Source organism: Dioscorea cayenensis, chromosome 9 (genome assembly GCF_009730915.1).
Source record: "Dioscorea cayenensis subsp. rotundata cultivar TDr96_F1 chromosome 9, TDr96_F1_v2_PseudoChromosome.rev07_lg8_w22 25.fasta, whole genome shotgun sequence".
Classification (NCBI taxonomy): Eukaryota; Viridiplantae; Streptophyta; class Magnoliopsida; order Dioscoreales; family Dioscoreaceae; genus Dioscorea; species Dioscorea cayenensis.
Window position 1 is genome coordinate 119206 of NC_052479.1, and position 25993 is coordinate 145198.

General features: G+C 36.4%; 4 protein-coding genes across 6 annotated transcripts; 1 reads left to right on the top strand and 3 right to left on the bottom strand.

The window, feature by feature from the left end:
* Nucleotides 1–423: 423 nt before the first annotated feature.
* Nucleotides 424–5172, bottom strand: LOC120268374 (cell division control protein 6 homolog). 3 transcript variants are annotated; one of them, XR_005538924.1, is made up of 17 exons: nt 4878–5171; nt 4641–4770; nt 4050–4270; nt 3892–3966; nt 3702–3808; nt 3175–3281; nt 2873–2932; nt 2547–2620; nt 2340–2390; nt 2091–2140; nt 1874–1937; nt 1534–1623; nt 1344–1409; nt 1159–1254; nt 991–1080; nt 741–903; nt 424–572 (listed from the first exon to the last, which is right to left on the bottom strand). XR_005538924.1 is itself a non-coding variant. In XM_039275803.1 (16 exons), the coding sequence occupies exons 1-16, from the start codon at nt 5097–5099 to the stop codon at nt 534–536; spliced, it is 1542 nt and encodes a 513-aa protein (XP_039131737.1). In that variant the 5' UTR covers nt 5100–5172; the 3' UTR covers nt 424–533. The 3 variants fall into 3 exon arrangements, 1 of the variants encoding a protein (XP_039131737.1); XR_005538923.1 differs by having other exon boundaries at nt 675–903; XM_039275803.1 differs by lacking the exon at nt 741–903 and having other exon boundaries at nt 4878–5172.
* Nucleotides 5173–12052: 6880 nt separating this feature from the next.
* On the top strand, nt 12053–17006 carry LOC120268718 (GDP-mannose transporter GONST2-like). Its single transcript, XM_039276008.1, has 9 exons — nt 12053–12480; nt 12604–12804; nt 13252–13450; nt 13748–14017; nt 15086–15184; nt 15474–15628; nt 15924–16040; nt 16407–16504; nt 16601–17006. Exons 2-9 carry the CDS (start codon nt 12614–12616, stop codon nt 16642–16644), a joined length of 1173 nt encoding a protein of 390 aa, XP_039131942.1. The 5' UTR covers nt 12053–12480; nt 12604–12613; the 3' UTR covers nt 16645–17006.
* A 702-nt stretch (nt 17007–17708) lies between these two features.
* Nucleotides 17709–19421, bottom strand: LOC120269047 (transcription factor MYB119-like). The gene is made up of 3 exons (XM_039276335.1): nt 18940–19421; nt 18701–18827; nt 17709–18587 (listed from the first exon to the last, which is right to left on the bottom strand). The coding sequence occupies exons 1-3, from the start codon at nt 19419–19421 to the stop codon at nt 17709–17711; spliced, it is 1488 nt and encodes a 495-aa protein (XP_039132269.1).
* A 3528-nt stretch (nt 19422–22949) lies between these two features.
* LOC120269011 lies at nt 22950–25433 on the bottom strand. The gene is made up of 2 exons (XM_039276299.1): nt 23634–25433; nt 22950–23547 (listed from the first exon to the last, which is right to left on the bottom strand). Exons 1-2 carry the CDS (start codon nt 24971–24973, stop codon nt 23316–23318), a joined length of 1572 nt encoding a protein of 523 aa, XP_039132233.1. The 5' UTR covers nt 24974–25433; the 3' UTR covers nt 22950–23315.
* Nucleotides 25434–25993: the final 560 nt, after the last annotated feature.

Sequence of the window (25993 nt, forward strand, 5' to 3'; positions counted from 1 at the left end):
AATTCCCTCAAAATATTTTTTTTTATTCATTTTAAACTTTTTAAAACAAAAATTAATAAATTTTGGGAGTTACAAGTGATTATATACTCGGATTACAACAAACCAAATAAACAGAATCATATACATCATTCATACTTTTGGGAACCACAGAAGCACTACTATAATTTAAAATGCAATATTGTCATTTATATATTATTTCCCTTACAATGCAATTAAAATATGGAAAAAACAAACCACCTTGTAATATTATAAGTCCAAATTTGTTCAATTACATATAAAAACTCTCTTCACATGATTCTAGACTTCCAAACTTTAGCCCATTTTCTATTGAAACCAATCACTGCCATGGTTGTTTCATCCATCCATCTTAAACTTATGTAGAAACAATTAGAAAATGTAGAAATTGTCAAGTATTTATGCCAATTGACAGATAAATAATGCTTTGTATTATGATATTTCAATGTCTAAAAAAAAGAATACACTAACGTTACACTTTACCACTCTCAAGTCTATAATAGCACTCCCGCTTGAACCTACCCGTTTGCATTGCAAGCAAACAACATAGAAATTTTCTGCAAAAATGTTGACAAATTGGATGTCATTAGCATATAAATTTTCAATGGAAAATACATTAGTAGATTTTTTTTAAGAGAAAAGGCATCAAGTGTCATTACTTTGTACATTTTCCATGGAAACACATTACTAGGTTTGCTCAAAAGAATAAGCATTGAGTCACTTACAGCAAAGCAGCTATGCCATCTTCATTAACAATTCATAAAGTTTTTTCTGTAGAAAGCCATCCATAATGCAGACCATGATCCCAACATCAACAAACTTTTCATCATGTTCATCTTTCATTTATTTGTTATAGGATTCCAAGCAATTATTAAAGAATCGTATTTCCTGATGCAATTGAAATATCATGAATTATGAGAACTTCACAGGAATGAATATGAGCAGATTTGTAACCAAATATGCATTAGTGAGCACCTTAAGAGCAAATCTGACATCTGAACCATCTATCTGTAGGGTCACTCTCTTCTGTTTAATTTCTTTAGATTGGCCAACATTTAAAAGCCCCTGAACATTCATGCAAGTATTGTTACGTACTGAATAATGAATAACTTGAATATAGCAAATCCCAAGTATAGGCTTAACCTGATCACTCAATGCTCTACACATATTTGTAAATTCAAGCATTCCTACCGGAGGGATATGGCTGTCCTTACAAATTTCTGAATAAGAACGGTTGAGCTGTTGTGGAAACAAAAAACATCATTTGTTAGCAGTATAGAGACTTGTACTCTGTGTGTTAATAATTTCAGCAATTGAAGCAAACTTGCCTCTCCAAGCGTCGTAGCATTTTTCTTGCATTGCCAGAAGAATTTCACTACAGAGCACAATATAATCTGCATATGGAACATGGTTGGAAAGATATGATTACTGCTTTGTGAAGTGTTTTCCTTTTTATTCAACTGGAGGAAAGACATGGGATGCTTGTCTAATTTGAATGTAAGATTTATCTTATTTTACCTGTTGGTGTTGAGGAAGAGATTGTATTGTATCCACTATCAATGGCTTGAAAGCCCTGGACAACGCAATGTCCATATGATCAAATCTTACCTGCAATCAAGCAAATCATTTCCCTTGTATTGGAAAAATTACCAATGCATATGCACATGATGGAAATTCTTAGTCAGCAGTACATTATTTTATTCAGACAGCTAGGTCAGAAACTTGTGTATGCTAAATATCAAGGAAGAGGAATTATCAGAAGAGGAATCTACAGATAGTAAAAGAACAGAGGAATTGCCTTAGGTATTTCTACTTGTGAGCATCAAAATCTAAAACAAGTAAAACTTATGTCACTTACAATTTTAAGCTCTTCCTTGTTGGTAGCAAGCCTCAGTTCTGCCTCAAAAACTTCAATTGCACTTCTGCATTAAAATGGAAGACCATGAATTCTAGCCTCAACAAGAAATGCAGGAACTAAAATTACAAACACACATCTAAGGAACACCAGTCACATACTTGATTAAATTCTCTATAACAAGACAATCAACAAAATGCAAGAGGATGCTCGAGTTTACCTGCAAACATCAAGAGCTTTTCTCATGTCCCCAGAAGCAGCCGCTACTTTCTGAGCCAATTTTAACCATTATTAAGCATGTTCAATAGAGAAATAAATAATGTGTCTGATGTTATAGTACCATAATCAAAGGATGAACAGTTGCTAGAAACAGAATAATTTCAAATTTATCATACAAAATACAAAATTGGTATCAAAATAACTCATATATAGGAAATGAAAAAAAAATGAAAGAAAACGCTAGGCTTACTCTTGCACAAAATTCAAGTGCTATTGGTTCAAAGATGTCATATCCAAGAGCCTGAAATTATAAGAGGAAAACAATGCAACATTAGTTCATCTGCATGAGGAAAAACAGCGAAAGCATCATCCACAAGCGACTGAAGGAAGATAAGAATAAGAACAACAATGAAAGCAGCTTCAATGGATAGTAGCTGCAACAGAGCATAAGACTTACAATCAGCCTCTGCTGGATAATCTTGAGGATCTGATCTTTAGAATATGCACAGTATGCCACAACATTAGGCTTACCTGACTCAAAGAAAAACACACAGGAACTCAGTAACAAATGTCAACCTTATTTTCAGAGTGTATTGTAATGAGTTTTCAGGCAGAGTCCATACTGGAAACATTGTTACATCATTGTTGTCTTATTGCAAAGGCTTTCAAGTTATACTTGTTTCAAAGGGTTATACACCATGAAAGAAATGTAATTCACTTGCTAATGCACTCATATAGTGACTGAAATGAAGTTAGAAATAAGAAACAAGTCATTAAACTCACAATTCAGAGATTCAAGCCTTGGAAGAAACCGATCTGCTAGGTCTATTGCATTTGCTATTCCTGGAGCAAAGATATCAAAAGGAAAAGTTAATTCTCAAATTCAATACCTTTCTTCTACAAGTAGATATATAAATGAATTGAATATCCATTTACATTTAATTACAACACCAAAAAGAAATCTCTTGCAGTAAAGGAAATTTTCTGAGGTTTGCTCATCTATTATCATGATATCCTTGTGCCCATAGACTTCTGGTGCCCTTTGTGATAATGAATAAGGAAATATGTAAGTTAAAGAAACATACCTATTAGTATACATTGAGAGTAAGGAAGAGTTGAGAGCATGAAAAGATCATGAAGCACTTGATGATCTCTTGTTCTCAAGTAGTCCATCTCATCAACGATGATCATCCTGCCAAATTAACAAGTTACATTGATGAGTTAAAAAGAATTAGAGATTTCTTACTTCAAAGTCATTGATTCTATGAACATAGTGAGAAAGACCGCTCTACATAGAATGATTTATAGAATTCTAGTACAACTCAGAAGTTGCACAAAGTGAACACAATGTTCTTTTGAAAAAATAGAACCAAAAAATCTGCAATATTATCTAAATAAATAACTAAAAGAAACCAGGGTCTTCTGGGAAATAAAAAAAAACTAGCAGATAAGGAATAAAACAAATTCTGAACAGTTATACAGTGAAAATTTGAAGAAAAAAAATGTTATGCACTGCATAAGGATGCAAAATATAAAATCTATCTGATACAAACATGGATAATTCACAAAAACTAAGCAAATTCTATGTGGAAACACTGTTTTTATTCCTTACATCATTTTCCCAGAAGACAATTGTCTCTTTTGAGAATAGAGTTTCTGGAGGTCTTGAAGAGGTGAGCAACTATTATTCCTCAAGTGAGGATGGAATTTTTCAATCACCTACATAAAGACCATTCAAGAAAAAAGAAGTCACAATAATCACAACCAAGTTACAGAATTCTTCCAACAATTTGATCAGGTACCTTGCTGAAAATTTCAGATGCCTTTGTGAGCAAGGTACAGTTAATGGATAATACTTCTGGTGTCTGAAATCCGGCCTGGTGGCTTGAAAATAGTTAGATTTTTTTCCCCAATGAGGATGTTGAATAATATGCCATACAATAAAGCAAAGACAGCATACCTCTTTTGCCCACAGCACAAGAAGCTCTTTCACTTTTTTAACAGACAATGACTTTCCAGTTCCAGGGCATCCACACACATACAAGCTTCCTGATTTATCTTGTTCGATGCAAGTTTTACAAAAATCAAGAATACTTTTTTGTTCATCTTCACGGCATACAATGTTATATGGGGCCGAGGCCACATGGAGTGCTTCCTTCACAGCTTGGATCTGTGTAGGATCTGCATAGTTTGGAAGAGAAGAAAAGGAACAGTTCAACACATGAGATCACATAGACAAGAGCCTATAGCCGAGGAGATTGGGGCTATAGCGGGATAACAAAAACAACAATATTAAGGTTCCAGTAAGAATCTAAAATCTATTAATAATCCCAACTTTCCTCGTCTGAACAAGTTGCCCGGAGTTGCAAAATTGAAAGAACATTAGAAAGAAGAAGAATAATGACTATAATTTCAAGGTGGTCAATGCTATACTGACATGGGAAATCCAATCTAAAAATACTCGAGATCAATAGCTATGTCTAAAAGGAAACCAATTGCACGAATTTATAAGACCTGGAATATAGAGCACTCAAAAGACAGAGTTAAGGACCTCTTGGGTTCCATGTGGACCTCTGAAAGCAGGGATCAGAGGATCTCTCCTCCCTCAAAATTTTCGGAGAGGACACCACCATGGGTTCTCCATTGGAATCATCACAGCACTGCTGCAGATCCAATTTTATCTGAAAAGAGTTCAATCCCTCCATTACTCTTCAAATCAATGCAAACCACCATGAGGGTAAGAATTATTAAAAAAGAAAAAAGATGAACAAATCTAAAAATAACTCACTTCTCCTTTAGAATCCACTATAGCATTGCTGGATCTACGAGGAGGTATCCTTTTAGCAGGAGAGGGAACGTTCTTGATCGAGCTCCTCAGCGCTGATTGAGATCTAGATCGCTTCCGGCTGGTGGATGAACCCTGGCACCTCCCAGCAATCTCTAGATCATCGACGACGGCAGATCCAAGCTCGGAGGCCGATGAAAAGCTCGGAATTTTGCTCCCTGGCATCGTCGGGGATTCTCTCTGCTCGTCGACTCGAATTCAGATCTGAGAACAGTGATGAGAGGGTTGATAGAATACAATGAACATGGCCGCTGTTTGGGCGGGAAATAACGTGAAGATTTTTTTTTTTCCCGCCATCTATTCGCGCTAAATATGTAAAATTATTATTTAATCCTTACTAATAAATAATAATAATATTAATTAGGTTGCATTTTTTAGAAAAGACCTTCACTGAAATAACAAATTAAAAATGGATACTATCTTGGAGTTATTAATTTTGACAACTGGGGGTTTGGAGGATCTCCGAATTATTAAGCTCATTCTGTTCCTATTCGAAAGTATGACCGGGTTGGCGACTAATTTTGCAAAAACTTGCCTTTATTCTAGCAAGATGGGGGAGCTCCCGCAGGTAGGAGCTGCTGCTACTCTCAATTGTGATGTTAGCTATCTTCCAGTGACTTATCTTGGAGTTCCTATTGCGGGGAGAAGGCCTCGTAGACAGGATTGGGAGGAGTTGATACAAAGAGTGCGGAGGCGGCTTTCATCCTGGAAGGTTAGGCACCTGTCTTTGGGGGGCAGATTGACGTTGGTTAACTCTGTCATGTCTGCAATTCCAACGTATTGAATGCCCATATTTAGACTTCCGGAATGGGTTATCAAAAAGTTGGATTATTTTAGGCGAGAGTTCCTGTGGTCTGGGCAGGATATTGAGCACCCTAAATGTCTTTTGGTTGGTTGGAAGAATCTGTGCCGGCCGCATGAGCAGGGGGGTTGGGGTGTATTGGACTTGCGAGTCTTTAATTCGGCTTTACTGGGGAAGTGGTGGTGGAAGTTTTTGATGGACAATAACTGGTGCGGGGCGACGGTTATACAATTCAACTATGGGTTAGTCAGATGGCATCTTTTCCCTAGGATATCGGGTAGGATGTCTTTCTTCTGGAAAGGGGTTACTGGCTGTCTACAGGCGTTTAGAGGATGCATCGGGCACTTCATCAATTCGGATGAGACAACTCTTTTTTGGAAGGATCGTTGGCTTAATGGAGTTACTCCTAGTTATTTGTGGCCGGAGGAATTTCGTCGAAGTAATTTTCCTAATGGTACAGTTTGGGAGTTGTCTTTCCTACTTGAGGGCTTGCCATTTTCTGCTAACGCCTGTGTGTCACAAGTTTTGGAACGCTCACAAGTGCATAGGGGGATAGGTGTGATAAGAAAAGTTGGGCGCTTACAGGTAATGGTCTTTTCTCATCTAAATCCTTCTATTGTTTTCTTAGTGACGGCGGCGTCAGATGTCCAGCTGCGGGTTTCTTTTGGCGCAAGCCTTGCCCCCAAAAAATTACTTTGCTTAATTGGCTTGTGTGGAAGAATAGGGTCCTCACTTTGGAGAATTTAGCGCGGAGAAAATGTAACAAACTGCCAACCGCTACTTGTGTCTTTTGTCATTCAGCGATTGAAACGGTGGATCATCTCTTCCTGAGTTGTCCTTATGTTCGTAGAATTTGGGATTACTTTGTTTTATTGTTTAAGTTGCCTGAACCTTCCTCCTCGGTGGACGATCTTTGGGTCGCGTGGAGGTGAACGGTGCAACCCTCGCTCAGTTTTTTGGGTATTTATTAGTGAAAGCACTTGTGTGGACTGTTTGGCTGGCCAGAAATGATATTGTCTTTAATGTCAATGTTGTGCCTGATCATACCCTTATCATCAAAATTGATCGCTTGTTATTGTCCTGGTATTTTAACTATGCATAGGGAAACAAGCGGAAACTTGAGGAGGCCATGGGGAACGTCCGCCGTAGCCTGGACTTTCTGGGTTCATGATCTGATGCGGGTCCTGAGGAGCCGCCGGCCGAGGAGGCGCCAGAGCTGTAGATGATCTTGAGTACTATCTTGGTTGGTGGGTGGCTGGGTGCGAGGAGGCCTTCTTTTTTTCCTTTTTCCCTGTGTTGTTTATGTTTTCTTGTTGTTGGTTTGTTTGCTTTTTGTACCACCTCTAGTGGTCGGTCTCATCTGTTGGTGAAGACTTGTATCATGTTTTCGCTTTGGTTTTATTGAAGTGGTTTATCCATCTTTTCAAAAAAAAAAAAGAAGAACTATTCATGCACAAGATGTCTTGATCTTAATAGCATCCCAAACTTTCTAGCGAAGCCTTATCAAGAAAATTCTTAGTCACAAACAATTAAAAATTCATGTGAGGTAAATATGTAAGTTTGATCTTTCTAGAATCGACACACAAAGCTCTATTAAAAAAATACATCATACCATAAACCATTAAACATCAAAAGAGAAAAATAGAGAAAAAAATAATTTCTCAAAACATAAAAAAAACAAAAATAATCAAAAGGCATATGTTTCTTTCACTTAGTGAGTACCTAATTTCCTTAAAAACAAAGAAAAAAAATTTTGACTTCAAGGTTTGAAAAATTTTTTGATTAAAACCCAAAACCTTTAATTTTAGAACTTTATCAAAGATAGAAATTAACTTTTCCTTCATAATAATCAACAATTCACTAGATTATTGTTTTATCCAAACCAAACCCTAGCCACAATAAGATACTAATCCCCTTACCCCAAACCCTAAGAAAACCTCAGGGTCCGTTTGATAAGGTACAGCACAGCACAACTTCTCTTGTTCTTTATTTGGTTTGTTAAAAAGTTGAAAGTACAGCACAAGCGGATGTCAGAGTACAACACAAAATAGTTAAAAATTTTGCACCACCAAAACCTCGGTACAAAAGTTTTATCGTGGTACAACACAACTAAAGACTAAATTACCCTTAATAAAGAATAAAAAATATAATCATGTATATCACATCCCAAGACGCTCATCAGGTCTAATCAAGTCTAATCAATTTTAATAATATAATATTTTTTTAAATGTAAGATCGATATTTTAAAATTAAAATTTTAAATCATAAAAATTAACATAAATTTTTTAAAATTTTTCGATTTAAAAATTAAAATTTTAAATTGTATAAAAAATAAATATAAATCTCTTTATATCTTATATTCCTGAATCATAGATATGATTTTCATAGATATATCAAACATATTAGCAATCTCATATAAAAAATAATATTATTTAACTGATTGATATATTAACATGAATTTATCTGTATTTTTTAACAAAAAATTAATTTTGCATATATTTTGAAAATTTTAAAAAAATATAATTATGATTTACTAAATTGATTAATTATAAAAAATTAATTAAAATATTGAAAACGATATATTGTTGTGAAGTTGTTTATGGTAAAACAAACATAAGATAATATAAAGGGTATTATAAGTAATTTTATAATATTTTTGTCTAATACTCGAGAAGTTATCCATAGAATATTGGTACAAGACAAATAGTTGTGTTGTACCACAACTACTTGTTCTGTTCTATATTGCTTGTGCTGCCAAATGTTCCCAAACAAACCCCAAGCAACCATCAAAAACAAAAATAGGACAAGACCCCAAAAATAATTTTAAAAAAAAACTAAATCAACAAACACAAGTAAATGAAAAACACTACAAATTAAAATTCGGAAACAAACAACATAAAAGGGGAAAACCCCAGAAAAAATTTGGCAAATTCGGTCATTAGACATCCTTTCAATTGGGAACTCACAAACCTGATCAGCTTCAATGTGAGAAAAACCTAGAAGAAGATAGTGACAGAAGAGGAGGGGGGAAGGGAGTCGGTGATATATACTAATTAATATATATATATATATATATATATATATATATATATATATATATATATATATATATTATTTTCTTAAAGTAAAGGGGTCGGCGATATATACTAATTAATACTCTTTAGATTGGAACTTTACCCTTTAAATTCCTGTTGCTAGAGGTTTTGGACTTAAATGGCTTTCTTGGGTCCATGCTATTCTTAGCACCGCAAAAACTCAATTCATCATTAATGGAAGTACCCAGGGTTATATCAGATGCATAAGGGGTCTGAGGCAAGGCGATCCCTTATCTTCTCTGCTCTTTGCCTTTGCTGCTGATGTTCTGAGTGCTATGTTCTCTCATGCGCTTAGATCCAAAGTTCTTGTGGGCGTTCCACTGAATCAGTCGGGTAACATCTGTCGTTTTGAATATGCTGATGACCTTCTAAACTTTTTTGTTGGAGGACAAGATGACCTTCATATCATCAAACTTATCATTTACCTTTTTGAGGGGTCATCTGGTTTATCCATTAATTATTCAAAAAGCTGTTTGTACTATACAAACTTTGGCTTCCAACCACATAATTCCTCTGCTAGAATCCTAAATTGTTGTAGAAATTGTCTTCGTATTACTTACTTAGGGATTCTACTCTCTGGCTGGAGACCAAGACGATTAGACTGGGCTAAGCTCACTAGTATGGTTCGCTCTAGACTCACACCTTGAAAATCAAATTATCTATCCCTTAGAGGCCATCTTACTCTCATCAACTATGTTCTCTCTACCGTCCCATTCTACTGGATGTCAGTTTTCAAACTTCCTATTTGGGTGATCAAAGAAATTGATAAAATTCAAAGAGACTTCCTTTGGAAAGGCCCTGACTTGGGTCCCAAAGGAATCAGATTAATTGGTTGTAATATGATTTCTAGACCTCGTGACATGAGAGGCTGGGGAATTCTCAAACTCCAGGAATTCAACAAAGCTTTGTTAAGGAAGTGGTGGTGGAAATTATCCTGTTTCCCAAACAGTTGCTTGGCTAAAATCATTCATTCTAACTACTCTACCAGTGATCCATATGGACTCTTGTTTCACTCTCCTCCTATAAATAAATCTTTTTTTTTTTTGCTGGAGTGACCTCCATCTTACGTGCATTCTGCTCCTGCCTAAACAAAACTATTAGAAGTGGCTCTAACACCTCTCTTTGATTTGATCGTTGGCACGCTGGGCTTCTACTCAAAGATCTCTGCCCGTCCCTCTTTTCCCAATGCACCATTCCTTGGATAACTATCAGACAATTTTCCCAACATTTAAACAACCCTGAAATTTTATTCTCCACATACTCTCTTGATATGTTATCTTCACTCTTTGAAATTAGCCCTGATTGTTCTTTTAATCAGGACGACATTACCTTATGGGCTCCAGAAAAAGTAGAAATTTCACAGTCAAATCATTATACAAATTTCTTATCGATGGTGGATTGTGAAGTTCGCATTACCCTTTTTTCTAGAATATCCGTTGCCATAGTAAAATTACCCTTTTCTGTTGGCTTGTTGGGGAGGACAAAATCCTTACTCTTGCAAATCTGTTCAAGAAAGGTTGTATCACTCATAACATCTCTAATACTTGTGTCCTCTGTCACAATGCTTCTGAAAGTATGAATAACCTTTTCCTCAATTGTGAATTCTTTAAATGTATATGGGCTTTTTTCTTTCAAGCTTTAGATCTTAATTCTCTTCCACAATCAATCTCCTCACTTTGGAACACCTGATTATCATCTCTTACTTCTCGGTACCGAATACTTTGGGATCTCATTTCCCGATCTATTATGTGGAATATCTGGATTGAAAGAAATTCTCAAATGCTTTACCGCATTACAATATTTTATTTAAATTTGTTAATATACTTCTTTCTTAGTTTTCTACAGCTACTGATATACATCAAATCACTTAATGAAGCTTCTCAGAAAATTAAACGCTCACTCAACTTCCTTAACGCTAGAGAATCTAGTTCAGCTGGCGATCATGACCTCGGTGCTGCTCAGGAGTAGGTGATCCTGACGTCTGTCCAAGTAGGCCTGAGATGCCAGACGACATCTTCCATCTTCTTAGCTTATTCTCCCTGTTTGTTCTTTTTCTCCCTTTTGTTTTTTTTTGTACTTCCTCACCTCTGGTGAGAGATGACTCTATCCTTGTATTTCTGTTTTAACCTTTGTACTTCTGTTTTTTATTGGTTTATCCATATTTAATTAAAAAAAAATTAACACATTTTTAATTTGTTATTAAGTAATGGGCATTCTAGCAAAAAGCCACGAAACTAACTTTTTTTTATATGCGAATTTTGTGTGAAATCCCTCCAAACTAAAATTAATAATAAATTACCGGCGTTTATCCGCTAAATATTTTTTCAATTCAACTCCACTAAAAAAAAATTTCCCGGCGCCTTGTAAACAAACACAGCTAATGAAAATATTTTCTTGCGCTTTAATCCCTCAAAGCCCACAAAATAACAAGCCGACGTTTACGGAAACAAAAACACTGCACAATAAAAAATATTAGCGGGGTTTATATAAAATGGCACTAAAATAACGCCGCGAAAAGCTTAATTTGGTATAGTGCTTGTATCTCTTCTGCACATGTTATGTGTACTGTTTTAATAAATCGTGGTTAATTCATTTTAATTAAAAAAATAAAAATTGGACTCACTTCACACACACACGTCATATCTTAACCGTATATTTAAAAAAAGTCGAGCTCACTGCCCCTCACATGAGGAAGCTCTTGTTATTTTAAAATATTTGTCCTTCGTCATAAGCTAGCACTATCTGGGCGGCCCTGCAATATTTACATATATACACATAATTTTTAATTTGATATTTTATTATATAGTAAATAATAATTTTCAAAGATTAAAAGACATTCATTATGAATTTCCAACCACTCAAGGGGTTAAACGAAAAAAAAAAAAACTATTTATCTCTTGATTCAATAGAAGATAATTTTTTTCAAGTTTAAATTAAATATGAAAAATATCTTAATAATGTCTGTATCTTAATAATATAAAAACGAAAGAAGATAAATGTTTAAATCAAGATAAAATAACTGATTTTTTTAATTAATCAATTAATTAATTATATATATAACTCCAAGGGCATTTTAGTTTTAAATATAATTAAAAAAAGCAAATTAAATCTCAAATATGTCTCAAACTTTAATATGGTTTTATAAAACAGTTATTATTAGAATTAATAAATGGGATTCTCGCGACAGTATCACCGTCAAAATCATGGATGAATCCCGAGGGTGGAGCTCGAGCTTCCCGCGTCTCTCGCGCATCTCTCGCTCTTTCCATGCTTCGCGGTTGGGGCATTTTGTCGAAAACCTCGTCAGCATTCCGTCCTACTGCTCCAAAATGTTTCTTTTTTTCTCATTTCCGCGTATCGGGAATAGCTCCGTCGACTTCGCTGGTAGCGTGGCTACCACCTGGAATCACGGCCCTCTATGCCCTTCTGATGTCGTGGCGTCTCGGGTTCAGAGAGTTGAAAAGTTTCCATCCCTCTTTTGCCCGCTTTGCTCATTTTCTACTCGTCCTTGTTCCCCTTTGAGTGCTCTGGAATCGCATCCTCTTTGCTTCGTCAACTGATTTCCAGCCAATCTCTTTATTTGAATCAATCGGTTATTTATCGTGTGCGTCGCTCTCAGTTCGTTGCTTGCGAGGAAATCGGCGCAAGGGTAATCTTTTAGAAGGTTTTTTTTACTTATTTTTGGATTGAACTAGCGAACGTCTATGTCTTGCTTGATTGAAGCAGATTTCTTATTTTTATTTGAATTAATCTAAATCTAGGTGCCTTGCAGGTGAATTGTCATGAATTCTAATATCAAATTCAATTCTTTTATTGATATTGAGGAACTAAACTCCAGGGATCAAAATGAATCTCAATTTTTCATTAAGCGAAGTAGCACGTTCTATAATATTCTTCATAGATTTCTGAAAGAAGGAAACAAGTCGATTACCAACATTGCTGAAAATCTGGCAAGAAGAGCCACTGATAACAGGTTATTACTGCTCTTGTGGTTCCTCTAAAGTTGCAGCTTCATGCTATCATGGTGTTGTGGTTCTTTTTTAAAAAAAGTATTGACTTTTTTGTATTTTTAACCATGAAAAGCAAGGCTCATTTAATTTAATTTAATTTAATTTAATTTTTTTTTGAAAAAGTGGATCAAGGCTCATTTAATTGCAAAGGTTTTTTTATCAGTAAGGGTGGATAGGATACTGTCCAACAACAACAACTTAAGGAATGTTCACAAGTGAACTGTAAATTTGAGCCTATGTTAATGTGATTATGTGTCTGTTTACAAGTTGACAGATTGCTCAAACAACCAAATGGCAATTATATGCATTGTATTTTTCTGAAAGTAATTGTGTGAGTCTAATTGCCAGTCTAGACAAATATTCATTCTTTTGTCAAATCAAACTTAGTTTTGCACCCTATACTTGTGCAGGATATTGCATGAACCTCAAACAAGAATCAGTGATGCCATTGATGAAAATGGAAAGCTTCACAACGGAAGTAAAACAAAATCTGGACCCCTTTTCTCTGGATTAGCGTACTGCATTTCTTCCTGTAGCATGATCTTGCTGAATAAACTCGTTCTGTCTGGCTATGGTTTTGATGCAGGAGTATCACTGATGCTCTACCAGGTAATAATACTCATCATGGCACACTGTGCACCTTTATGTCTTGGGTAGATTGCCACTATCACGACCTAATTTCTCATACTGAATATTGATAAACGTAACTTGTGGGGATTTGATTTTCAAATATACTGATGTATTCCATTGAGGGTGGAAAGAAAAAATTCAATTAACTACTCTCCGCATCTGCGGGCATAGATAGATACTTTATCTAAACTTGGATTTTTGGGGTAGCAAAGTGAATAACATGCATTGCATCCGTTAAGTTTGTTGCTTATCTTCTGAGGGTGGTTAATAATGCAGAATTTTGTAAGTGTCATGATCGTTCTAGCACTGGAGTTCCTTGGAGCAGTCTCCACAGAAAAGCTGACATGGAAGCTGGTCCGAGTTTGGATTCCTGTGAATCTTATATTTGTCGGCATGCTGGTGACGGGCATGTATAGCTTGAAGCACATAAATGTTGCAATGGTGACAATATTAAAGAACATGACAAATATTTTAACCGCCTTTGGTGAAATCTATCTTTTCAAGAAGCGCCAGAATGGAAAAGTTTGGGTTGCTCTTTTTCTAATGGTATGCTCTTTCTTCTTGGTTGCGTTACATGAATCAATCAAGCTATGTCTGTAAAGAAATTTTAGTTTTTTTTTTATTTTTAATAAATGTGGACAAGCTGTGAACCCTCAAACTTCGAGTCGGAAGAGAACCCCGAGTCAAATCTTTGACTTATGAGGGTTCCAAGTACCACTCTCCTATTGTAAGGTAGTTGGCTTCTATGTCTTTTATAGCATTTTTAAATGTATATGAAGAAATGGTTGATTTTAGTCAAGTTATATAAGTAGGGTCTTGCAAGCAATTTTTTATGAAAAGAAATATTGGTGCTGAAAATTTGATTGTGCATTCGGTTTAGACATGTTGTAGGTTATAAGAATTGAAATCCGGAATGTTTCCAGGATTTTTCTTGTGGTTCTTGTAATAATGATTTAGGGATTTAAAAGAAGAGATAAAAGGTCTGCTTTCATTCTCAGAGATCATCCTCTTTTAAGTCTTACAGTCTTACAAAACAGATAGTTCAAAAATATTGAAACATTAGTAATAAAAAATAACTAGTTCCAAAGCATGTAACTCATGACCTCTTACAACCAAAACGTGCACAGCACGCCCTGCCTTTAATGCACTTCCGTGCATACAGTTGTAAAGGAACGCCATCCATACTCCATGCAATAGTTGACCCAGCTGCAGTACTATACTTCTCCTCTGCACCATGATCGCCTCACCTAGGAGCAGGCTTCAATCAGCTTCAACAGTTCTGAGCCTTTACTTCAGCGGAGATGCATTTCGTATGAATTTACTGATATGGTTTTTTGGACTTCAATGATGATGCTGGAACACACCTTTTTGGGTGTCAGACTGTCAGTACTGATGTACTGGGATAGTAATATTGTGTGTCAGGAGGCTTGACCTGATAAAACAGTTTTAATTTCTCTTTTTCTATTCTGCTGTCTAGAGAGTGCCAACTACCTATTGAGCCAGATAACATCAACTTTGTCTACATCATCATCATCATTTCAGCTCAGGCAAACAACATGAATAATGTAGCATACTAGCATCGATCAAGTTCTTACAGGTTCTCTGTTTTTCCAGATCGTATCAGCTGTTAGTGGCGGCATTACAGATCTATCCTTTGATGCGATGGGTTACACATGGCAAATTATGAACTGCGTTCTTACAGCTAGCTATTCAGTGAGTACATCAGGCACATTTATTTTGGTTTGTACTTTGCTATTCTTTCTAGCGAGTCAACTAGTTCATGTAGCTCTGTTATGTGTGTTTGCGCGCTTGCACGTCCATCTCAAGCCTGACTTGCTAAGGGCAGTGAATCTCGACCGTTTAAAATATTGGAATATTTGTGTACGAGATACCTCTTGAGTTCATTTATTACCCTGTTCATTTCTTGTTTTTACAGCCTGCAAGTTGTTCTTTTGTTTTTCTATGTTACATCAACTAATCTCAAGCATTTTTGTAATGACAGCTGACACTCCGAAAAGTCATGGACACAGCGAAGCAGTCAACCAAGTCCGGTTCATTGAATGAAGTTTCAATGGTGCTACTGAACAATTCACTATCTGTACCATTTGCCATAGTCTTGATCATTCTCTCAGATGAATGGGGATATGTCTCTAAGTCGTAAGGACTCACTCAAATATTAAATTTTTATTTCTTGTGCACCTCAGCTATTTAGGAAACTGTGAATGTTCTATTTCCAACCGGTATTTTGGCCTACGTTTGGTTTTCTACTCATTTGTTGTAGGACACGTGTCCTACCGATTAGCTCTGTTGGTTTGTCTTGGATTTGGATGACGCATGCAATAACATGCTTTTCACTTGCAAGGAACATAAATACTTGATCTTACACATCACCTATCTTTCCCATTTACTCTTGTAATTTGTTTCTCACTTTTCTACTGGTGCTCATTTGCAGAGACGTTATCCAGCTACCTATGTTTTGGGTTGCTGCTACAGTAAGTGGATTGCTTGGACTGGCCATTAGTTTTACATCATTGTGGTTTCTAAACCAAACAAGCCCCACTACTTACAGGTAAAGTAAAGTGTGTGCAATCTTTAATTACACGTCCACTGATTATGGAGGAAGCTTTTCTTGTCTATGTCTAGGCAGTCCCTGTATATATAATCCCATGGAATTTATGCTTGCTATATGCAGATACTAGTATGCCATCACCAAGAGGACTGTGTGAAAGCATGAAGATGTTTATTCCATCGCTTTAATTTCTCCTTGCTTAACTAGAAACCTGCTAGCTAACTTAGTTACATTCTTAACACTCTGAAACAAATTTTCCTTTACACTAATGCGAAAAAAATCAATGGTTTCTCTTTTCCTCCAGTTGTTTGTTGTCTGTCGCTGCCTGTTACTTTGTTTGCCGAATGATTTATGTTGTCTTTGCAGTTTGGTGGGATCATTAAACAAGATTCCAATATCAATCTGTGGTATTTTGCTCTTCAAGGTCCCTGTGAGCTTGCCAAACTTGTTTAGTATACTGTTCGGTAAAGCACCTCCAATTTGCATCATTACCTGCTTTATATTTTCATCACATCAACTTAATTTCCTAAGCAAATTCTCCTCTGCTGGATATTCACCAGGTTTATTTGCTGGTGTATTCTTCGCTAAGGCCAAAATGTCCTGATTACTTGTGAAGCCGAAAAAGCCGATAATGTAAAGAAGTTTTTAACTATGTGAAAGAACACATACTGCTCATCAGGAGTTGATCACACTGCTGTTCAATACTCTATTTGCCGTTCTCCGAACTGAAGCAGAGCGGTGTGATGGCTAAGTTATCAAACTAGTTTTGCAGTTCATATTTCTTGGGTATTCTTTTGAATTTGTCATTACTCCAGCATATATTAAAGAAAAAAGAGCTTATATATACATATACACATATACAGTCTCCTACTATACCCTGCATATATATATATATATATATATATGTTTTTCCGAGGCAGGATTATGTATCTTAGGGCTTGCAAAAATTCAAATAGGATGTATAAGTTGCACCATATTTTTATGGAGCCAAATTAATAACCATTGAAGTTTGTGTTTAAGCAATACTATGAGTATATGAATTTTTTTTTTTTTTTCAAACCTATATATTTATTTGTTGGTCATGACTTTATTGCTTCCCTTAATGCTGGTGGCGTAATTAACTCGTATGAACTTCAATACTAGAATTGCCATTCAATTCAATGTAGTAATTAAACAAATTGGAATATATTGAAGATATTGGTATATAACTGCATGACCTCCTCCATTAATCGAGTAATTATAAACATCTTTAAGTTCTCTTTCTAATGCCCATTTATTATTATTATTATTATTATTTTTATTTTTATTTTTAATTTAATGGAGGAGTTAAGATCGAAGATTCGAATAACGACGTGTAGAATTTTGGTTGGTCGTCCACAAACTCTCATGCAAATCACGTAGTCCTGTTATCGTTCCGCTTTAAGACAAGACGGAAGCTCTAACGGTCTTTGTCATATCCTTTGCGCAAAATCATAATATATATTTATAAAGAGAACAAATTACATGACCTTTCACTGAAAACGAAACAACAAATGATTTAAAATACTAGCTTATATTCTTTACAACACACAAATTTGATATAAATATTAAAAAGACCATAAGACTTGGACCTCCTGCTTTCTTGACTCTATTTTAAAAAAAAAAAAAAAGGGCAATGCTAGCTGCTAATTAACCAGTGCCACTTTCCTGAGAGTGAGAGAATTTAGCAGTGATCATCTCAATCAAATCCATATCCTTCTTTGAATTCGAGAAGCTCACATCTTCATGGATCTCTGGACAAGTTATGTTCTCGAAGGTATTAACAGAAGGCCAGTGTGCGCCTTCTAGAAGACTTGAGATGTAGATATCTGATAACAAATAGCCACTACTAGTAGTTGTAGTAGTTGTTGTTGTAGTAGTAGTAGTAGTGCTAGTACTACCAGTGTTATTAGTAAGGCAATGTTCAGAAGAAGCATTTGGTAGGACCAAAGCATTAGCATTAGCTTCAGCAATAACATTATCAGGAGTACTCTTGAATGTGCTCTCATTCATCCACATGAACTTTTGATAATCTTGATCATCTTCAAAGCTTGGAACTTGTAATGAATCAACCATCCATGGCTCTTGCATCATTTGGGAACCAAATTGAAGTCCTTCAAACCCTCCATAGTTGTAGAGCATGGCATCTTCTCCGAGGGTTGTGGTTGAGTTAGAGGAGCCATGAACAGACATGGGCATGGATTCTGGTGCCTGTTGGAGTACTAAGTGGAGTTGGCTTGACGGAAGGGTGGTGGTGGTGGCGGTGGTGGTTGTGGATATAATAAGCTCCTCTGCGGTCTTGGCTTTGATGTATTCTTGTAAGATTGAAGGGCGAGGTCTCTCTCCTTGGGCAGCCTTCTTCTTGCACTTCCTTTTGGAATTCTGCCTTCTTTTTGTTGCATTCCAGTGGTTCTTTATGGAGTTTTCTGTTCTTCCAGGGATATGCTTTGCTATTTCAGCCCATCTGTTTCCTACCTTCTTATGTGCTTCAACCATCAACCTCTCTTCTTCTTCATTCCATGTCTCCTTCTACATATATATAAAACAACACACACACACGTAAAAACTTATTGTTCATGTTATGTTGCAGTAGCATTAGAAGATGAACACAAAAAAAAGATGAAAGTATAAGGAAGAGAAACCTTGATGTCAGGGCGAAGATGGTTATGCCATCTTTCCCTGCACTGTTTCCCAATCCTGCCAACCAGCTTCTTTGCAATCTGAGACCATTTCCTCACACCATGTTGCTTCACCAATTTACGCAATAAACTGCACCAAAAAACAAGCATATAAAGAATCAATCAAGGGACTGAAAATTAATAAAAATGATAAAGTTAATCTCATGATTGTATTAGTATATATATATGTGTGTTTCTTCTACCTGTCTTCTTCCGCTGTCCACTGTCCCTTAACAACATATGTAGCACCATGACTAGTGTTAGAAGATGAGTATGGGTTGCAATAAACTTCCTTTTCACTTTGGCTTTTGTCTTCCTCATTTGCATTTCCATTGTCTCCAACTTCATCAACAAGCACAGCATCAAGCTCACCAAACCCAACATCTCCATCAACAAGAAACTCATCACAGAAACTAGCTTCATCCAAGAGATGATCAACATCCATTGCAGCAAAGGAAGCACAAGAAGGAAACTTACTCCCATTATCTCCAACATAAATAACCTGTTTCTCATGGTTAGCAATATTTGTAGCTCTCTTTCCTGATGGATGATCTCCTCCTCCTTCTCCTCCTCCATTTGAAGAGGATAAGAACCTTTCCAATGGAGTCAGTGATGATCCTGGCCTATGGAAACCTCCACCAACCTTTTCCAAAAGTTGCCTTCCAACCCCAGCTCCTCCTTCCATATTTAGAGAAGGAGAGAGATGGCCGGATAGAGAGCCCTGAGAAAAGAGATTGATAGATAGATTGATAGATAGATAGAGAGGGAGGGAGAGAAGATGGAAATGGTGATGAAGAAGGAAGAGAAGAGGCAACAGTTATGAGTGAAGGAGGAGGAGAAGGCCTGATTAGCTCCTCTCTTATTGTTATCATTGAAGCTCTATTAATGAGCTTTAAATTTTTAGCCGTTGATGATGCAACCATCCAACGGCTAGGATTGGCCAGCACCTTGTAACCCCTCAACTCCCTCTTGTAGTAAAAGGAAAGGAAGACAAGGCTTGATGCCATGTCATCTTGCCATTTGGCTTGTTGATTTGTGATAATCTCTGATGAAAACCTATTTTTAGTTATCCTCTTAAAAGCCCCCCTTTTTTTCAAAAACTTTGTCTTATCATCATTTCTTAATATGAATATAAAAATTATAAATTCTAAGATAGTTAACACTGTTTAAGAGCAAATAAATATTTAAAATTTTAAAAAAAAAACTTTCATGTCATTTTATGTTTTCCAATTATGAGTTTGATACGCGGCCGTCACCTTTTTAATTAACTAATGTATGAGATCAGTTGTTTCTACCACAAATCACTTGTTCTATATATACTTTGATATATATGATAATTTATTATTAGTCATGGAGCAACTTCAATTAAAAAACAACTTCATGTTAAAATTATTAATATCTTATCCAAAAAACAATGTATTAAATCTTCATTACAAGCAAATGTGACTGTTATCTTAATTTATTCAGTACTGAGGTTGTTTGAATCAAAGCAATAATACATAATAATTTTCAAGACATGTTAATGATAAGATTAATAATGAAATATTTTAAAAGAAAACATCTTGCAGATCAAACAAGAATTAGTTAAGAGATCCAGTTAGATAATAAGTTATAACCCTAAAGAAATAAAATAATAGGGTTGAATTTGGTATCATTTGTAGTTCATCTGAAGATGATATGTAAGATATATAGGAAAAATAATGTGATGATTATTAAAGTTTCGACGTTACGTAAAAGACAATAAAATAGGGAAGAGTATATGCATGCATGCATGAGAATGAATGCAACGGTGAAGGAAAAAAACAATCCTAGCTAGTGATCCATAAGATCTAAGAGTGCCATTGTACCCAACTAATATATATATATATATATATATATATATATGCATGGGAAAATTTAAAATGGGTCAAAATGAGGATAATTAAATGACTTCAGGGTTTGAAACATGTCGTACAACCAAATAGTCTTTTAAAGAAGTGAGCCGCCACTAGGCCAATTCATATATATATATATATATGCTCCTGTAACTAATCTAAGAAGACCCAAAAGAGATGTGATCAGATGTAAGAAAAGGAGGTAATTCACTATGTAATTAGGGTTTAAGTTAACTATAACTAAATTTGATCCAATAAGGTTGGACAAATCGAACTTACCTACAAATTGTAAAATATATATAAAGTTGTACGTACGCCTCTACTGTCCTTTGTTAGTTTAATTAAATTCCAAATGGTTGTTGATTTTGCCGTGTAAATATGGGAGATGTTTTTGACAGGGTTTACCCATTGATGAATAACTTTTTTTGTAACTTCAATTATTATTCATATTGTATGTATAGTTTTTATATATATATATAAATAAAATGAATAAATCACAAATTTATTAAAAATTATAACTATTATATGAAAAAATTCAAAAAATAGCAAGTATAAAGGGGTAATAGGAGATGCAAATAAAATCTATCGGAGGTGGTTATAACCAAAAAACATAAATAGACATCTAGACGTAGAGAAGATCTCCTCCCATGGTACGACAAATAAGAATAGACAAAATGCTACCCGGTGATAGCATTAGCATCATCGTCATGGTTAAACTCATCAAACATGACAAGCTTTGAATACTAAATACTCTTCTTAACCGCAGCAGACGAATCCTCCAACTTCTGCCTTTCTGACTAAGGAGCACCGAAAAAAAAAAAGCCTTCAATTTTTTTATAATCAAGAAAGATAATAAGAGTGTTAAAAAAATTAAAATTGCATTCACCCGAGTCAAATTTGTAAAACAATTGCTTTGGTAAGCAGAGACCATGACGGTTTGTGCAAGGGACCAAGGCCCATGTACCAACCATCCCAAACATCGCCTATTGTCTTTCTTTGATCGAGGTAAAGAGGAGATCATTTGGGGTTAATTGCAATAAATTTCATTGTGAAAATCAAGAGCTACCGTTTGGTGATTCTTCTAAGCTAGAATGCCATGCGTGGTAGACCTGGAATATGAGTCCCTGTGCCATGTGTGTTTGTTGATGGGGAACAAGGTTCACCGCTTTTATAGTCCTTGCATGGACAACCATGCCTTTTGAAGATTGCAATTTTTATATATGACGCCAACAATGAGATTCTTGTTAATAATTAATTAAATGACCTTCGTAAATATGAACGTGAGGGATACCTTAACCACGAGTAGTTTGCTTATGCTCAATTTAATTGCGCCGAGACAAATTAACTATCTTTAATTTTATTTGTTTTCTTATGATACTTAACTTTGATATTTTAATCTTCATTAATGAATTTGATAGACATCACAGTGATCACACACACGCAATATTATTTGTCCTCTTGGACCTCCTTCATATCAAATCATTTTGATCAACAAGGCAGTTTTCTTTTTAATCTTACTAACTAGTATTTAAAATATTTACAATGATATAATATTCAAGATGAAGGACATATTAATCTTACTAACTAGTATTTTAACTATTTACAATGATATAATATTCAAGATGAAGGACATATTAATTGAAGTTTAAGCATAGATCTGAAACCTAAATACTAAACAGTAGTGCTTGCTTGCATTTCCAATTTTCCAAGAAGGTGCAAGGACAAGTGGACAACCCTTTAATTATTCTCATGCACAGGCATTGATTTGGATTGGTTTCATTAATTGTTTGGTTTTTGTTTGTTTTATATCAGTCCATGAAAATGATCAGAACCAGTACAAGGCTACAAGCATGAGTGTGCTAGACTTTAAAAGGGCATTGGACAAACTCACATGGTTTAGGAACAAAGGACTCACAGAGCCCACACCTGTCCCATTGCATCAACTTGTTTAAATCAAAACCAAGTTCTTCTTCTCCTTCTTCTTGTGGTTATTTTCTTTCTGTCAGAAAAATATGATGGCAATCCCTTATCAGTCTTCAAAATCATGCAGTTTTTATCTTCATGTAATTCTGCTTTATGTTTAGCTCCTCTCATTAACATAATTACATTAACAATAGAACCATGAAGGGGTTAGTCAAGCATTGATAGTTTTGATCAGAAGCAGAGTGTTTAAAGGGGCAAGTCTGCATCAGAGCAGCTGAGGAAGCAAGAGCTAGTCACAAGGCCATGATTGTGGTTTAAAATAGTACCAGCTCTAAATTGTCATGGTCTTCAGATTTCTAACCAATCAAAATTTAATGTGCCAATACTAGAATGCAAGAAAACATAGAAGAAGCCAATTTAAACTCAACCTCTATATTCATAAATTTAAAAAAAAAAAAAGGACCAGAAGGATTCCAGAAGTACATTTCTTGAACAGGGGGGAGGAACCCCTTGCAAGTTTCAGAGCAACATTATAATCATATATACAAAGAGAACAGAACAAAACTTGAAAAAAAAGGAAAAAAAGGGAAAGGAAGAGGGTGAACTTTCCTATTATTTCAAGCTTTTTACTTACAAAGAGTTTGTTTTCATGAGGTTGTTGTTACTGGAATCCCCGGCCAATTCGCTCGAGATTACATCTCAGTAATTCAAAGCAGAACAAAACCATTACCAACAAAAAAAGAAAACCAGTAAAATAAAAAAAGAAGGGGAAAATTTGAAGCTCAAGAATCATCAAGTGGATAGCAAGTGTCTTCACCACCAGTGTTCCATAAAAAATGAGCGTAATGAGATGCATATAATGCATTCCCAGGATCAGCAGCAATGGCTTCCAAATAAGTCTCTTCAGCAGCAGTTAAATCCTTGCGCACCAACCACAAGAAACTTGCGTATTTATCCAACGCCTCTGCATCTGCTGGTTGGACTTTAACTGCTCGTTTGAAGTAATACTCAGCTCTGCATCAACAAATGCAAGATTTTTAAAACAAAAATTACAAGTTAAAATAACAATTTTAAAAGTGAATCATGGGTTGGTTTAGTACCTATCATGGTCTTGGAGAACAAAGTAGAGGAATTGAGCAAAGTTGCAGAGGAGAAGAGTGTTCTCAGGGTCATGAGAAAGAGCTTTCTGGTACATAAGCTCGGCCTGGAAATGGCTCGAATGGTCGTCTGGCTCAAGCTCAACAGTCACAGGAGAGACCAAGCTTTGCAATAAATCAGAGTCCATGAGTGCCTCATCTCTCAAACTCGCTTGCATTCTTGATGCCTCTTCAACCACTCTGTTCCACACTACCTGCTCATCCTCCACCTCCACCTCCTCCTCTACAACCAATTGCTCTGGAGTTGAAGCTGGAGTGGAACTCCTTGGGTTGTAGATTGAGGAAGACGATGGGATACCATCCGGTCGGCCATCATCAGTGGCGCCAGCCACTGGTCTGACTTTTCCTCCACCTCCACCGCCGCCGCCGACTGAGGCTGTCTTCCCGGCAGAAAAAGTTGTTATTTTGATCGTAGACGATGATTCAAAACCAGGTCTTTGCTTCTGCTGCTGCTGCTGCTGCTGCTGTAAATGGTGATGGCTGGCCGAGAGAGTGGAAGAAGTGCAGGTTTGAGGAGGAGTAGCGGCGATGGCCGGGTTGTGTCCCATGGAGTAAACACTGTAGTTTGCGAGGAGGATCATTAGGGAGAGCATGAGAGTTGGGGTACAAGAGAAGACTTTCTGGAAGAGCCAGACGAAGGAGGCGTGCATCTCTCCCCGAACACGATCCAGGATCCGTTCCAGGTCTTGGTAAGAGAGGAGCTGCCGCATCTGGAGCGCGTAGCTCTGGAGCTCGTGAACGATGAACACCATTGACGAGAAGGCCTTCTTCACCGAAGAACACGCTGATTCGCTGGCGTCCATGAACTCCTCCTCCCACTTCTTTCCCTTTATGATTCGCAGTGAGAGTGGAATCCCCACACTGTTCGCATTCCGTTCTACGCTCGCTGGGACTATCTGGTCACGCTCCGGCCAGTCGGGTGGCTCCGGCTGAATGCCTAGCCACTGAGAAACCTCGTCCTCTTGTTCATTTCCATTGTCAATGAGCTTGATCTCTGGAGTGAGTTCTTGGAGTCTTCGGATGAAGACCTCCTCCTCATCATCATCATCATCATCGTCATCCGGCATGGCAGTGTCCAAGCTCGCGCTGAAAGCTCTCCGGAGACCATGCTCCTTTCTCCTCCTTCTCCGGCGACTACACAAGGCTCCGGCGCCGTAGTGGTCCGGCCGGAGCATGAGATGGTAAGCGAGAGCGCAGGAGCCAGAGAGCGCTCGCGGTGACGACACCGGCCGAGGGATAATAAAGGACTGCAAGCACGCAGCTTGAACAACCTTGACACCCATTTGCCAACGGAGAAGAAGAAGAAGCAAGAAAGAGGAAGTGGACTTCCGGGAAAAGGCTAACAAATCGGAAAAGGAAAAGGAAAAAGAGAAAAAGAAGGGTCAAACTCCCGGAAAGCTCGTGATCTAGGAAGTGAGAAACTCTCTAGAGAGTTTTTCTCGTTCTAGCCCAAGAAACACTCGACCACTTCCACCACTTCCATCACCGATCTAACCATTAAAAAAACACGGAATCCACCCCGAAAGTCTTGGATTTCCGTGGAACTAAATCCTCCTCCTCGGAAGTATATTCAGAGATCTCCAAAATCAGAAACAAATTTATATATAAATTAAATTTTAAAGAAAAGAAAAAGTAGAGGAACTCACTTCCAAGTAATTTCCTACTACTTCCTCCAATACTAAAGCCCCTCTTTCTCCTTCTTATATATATATATATATATATTCAGTGTTGGCCTTCTACTCTTTGATTTTTTTTTTAATATATATAATATAAAAATAAAGAAGGCAAAAAATATTAAACAGTGAAATTATCTTCGGAAAGATATTAAAACAGAGAGGAAAAGTGGGTGGAAGTGAAGCTGGAACGAACGACTAGTATACACATGAAAATTAGTGAGAAAAACGTCGGGGAATGGAATCTAAGAGATTGACACGTGTACGTTGGGCAGTGTTTCAGAGGTGATGAGCAAGGTGAGGTGGTGGACACCTCTCTCATCTTCTTTGCCTCGTGATGTCAATTATCAGTTACAAAACCCATGATTATTATTACTTTAATTAATATTAAATTTGTTAAAATACAAAATTGAATCTAATTATTTGGTATAATGACAAGGAAAAATATCAAGGAGAATGGACGGTCATGGTTGGAGATGAGGTAAAGATAAGGGCCAAAAAAGTCACATTCTCCAACAAGTTGCCAGCATGCTAAACTTGATTAAAATTTTTTACTTTAAAAAGAAAAAATAATAATAATCTGGGAATTGGACAGACTCCAATTGGTATTTGAAAATAAGGAAATCAAAA

Bases quoted from the DNA above. Each gene is read 5' to 3' on its own strand.
- LOC120269047 (XM_039276335.1), bottom strand. From the start codon at position 19,421: ATGGAAGGAGGAGCTGGGGTTGGAAGGCAACTTTTGGAAAAGGTTGGT. The intron at 18,828-18,939 runs GTAGAAGAAACA...TTTTTGGTGCAG, and splicing joins TGGACAGCGGAAGAAGACAG to TTTATTGCGTAAATTGGTGA. The intron at 18,588-18,700 runs GTTTCTCTTCCT...ATATATATGTAG, and splicing joins ATCTTCGCCCTGACATCAAG to AAGGAGACATGGAATGAAGA.
- LOC120268718 (XM_039276008.1), top strand. From the start codon at position 12,614: ATGAATTCTAATATCAAATTCAATTCTTTTATTGATATTGAGGAACTA. The intron at 12,805-13,251 runs GTTATTACTGCT...ATACTTGTGCAG, and splicing joins AGAAGAGCCACTGATAACAG to GATATTGCATGAACCTCAAA. The intron at 15,185-15,473 runs GTGAGTACATCA...TTGTAATGACAG, and splicing joins TTCTTACAGCTAGCTATTCA to CTGACACTCCGAAAAGTCAT.
- LOC120269011 (XM_039276299.1), bottom strand. From the start codon at position 24,973: ATGGGTGTCAAGGTTGTTCAAGCTGCGTGCTTGCAGTCCTTTATTATC. The intron at 23,548-23,633 runs GTACTAAACCAA...TTGTTGATGCAG, and splicing joins GTTCTCCAAGACCATGATAG to AGCTGAGTATTACTTCAAAC.
- LOC120268374 (XM_039275803.1), bottom strand. From the start codon at position 5,099: ATGCCAGGGAGCAAAATTCCGAGCTTTTCATCGGCCTCCGAGCTTGGA. The intron at 4,771-4,877 runs GTGAGTTATTTT...AACTCTTTTCAG, and splicing joins TAGTGGATTCTAAAGGAGAA to ATAAAATTGGATCTGCAGCA. The intron at 3,967-4,049 runs GTATGCTGTCTT...TCAAGCCACCAG, and splicing joins TTGTGCTGTGGGCAAAAGAG to GCCGGATTTCAGACACCAGA.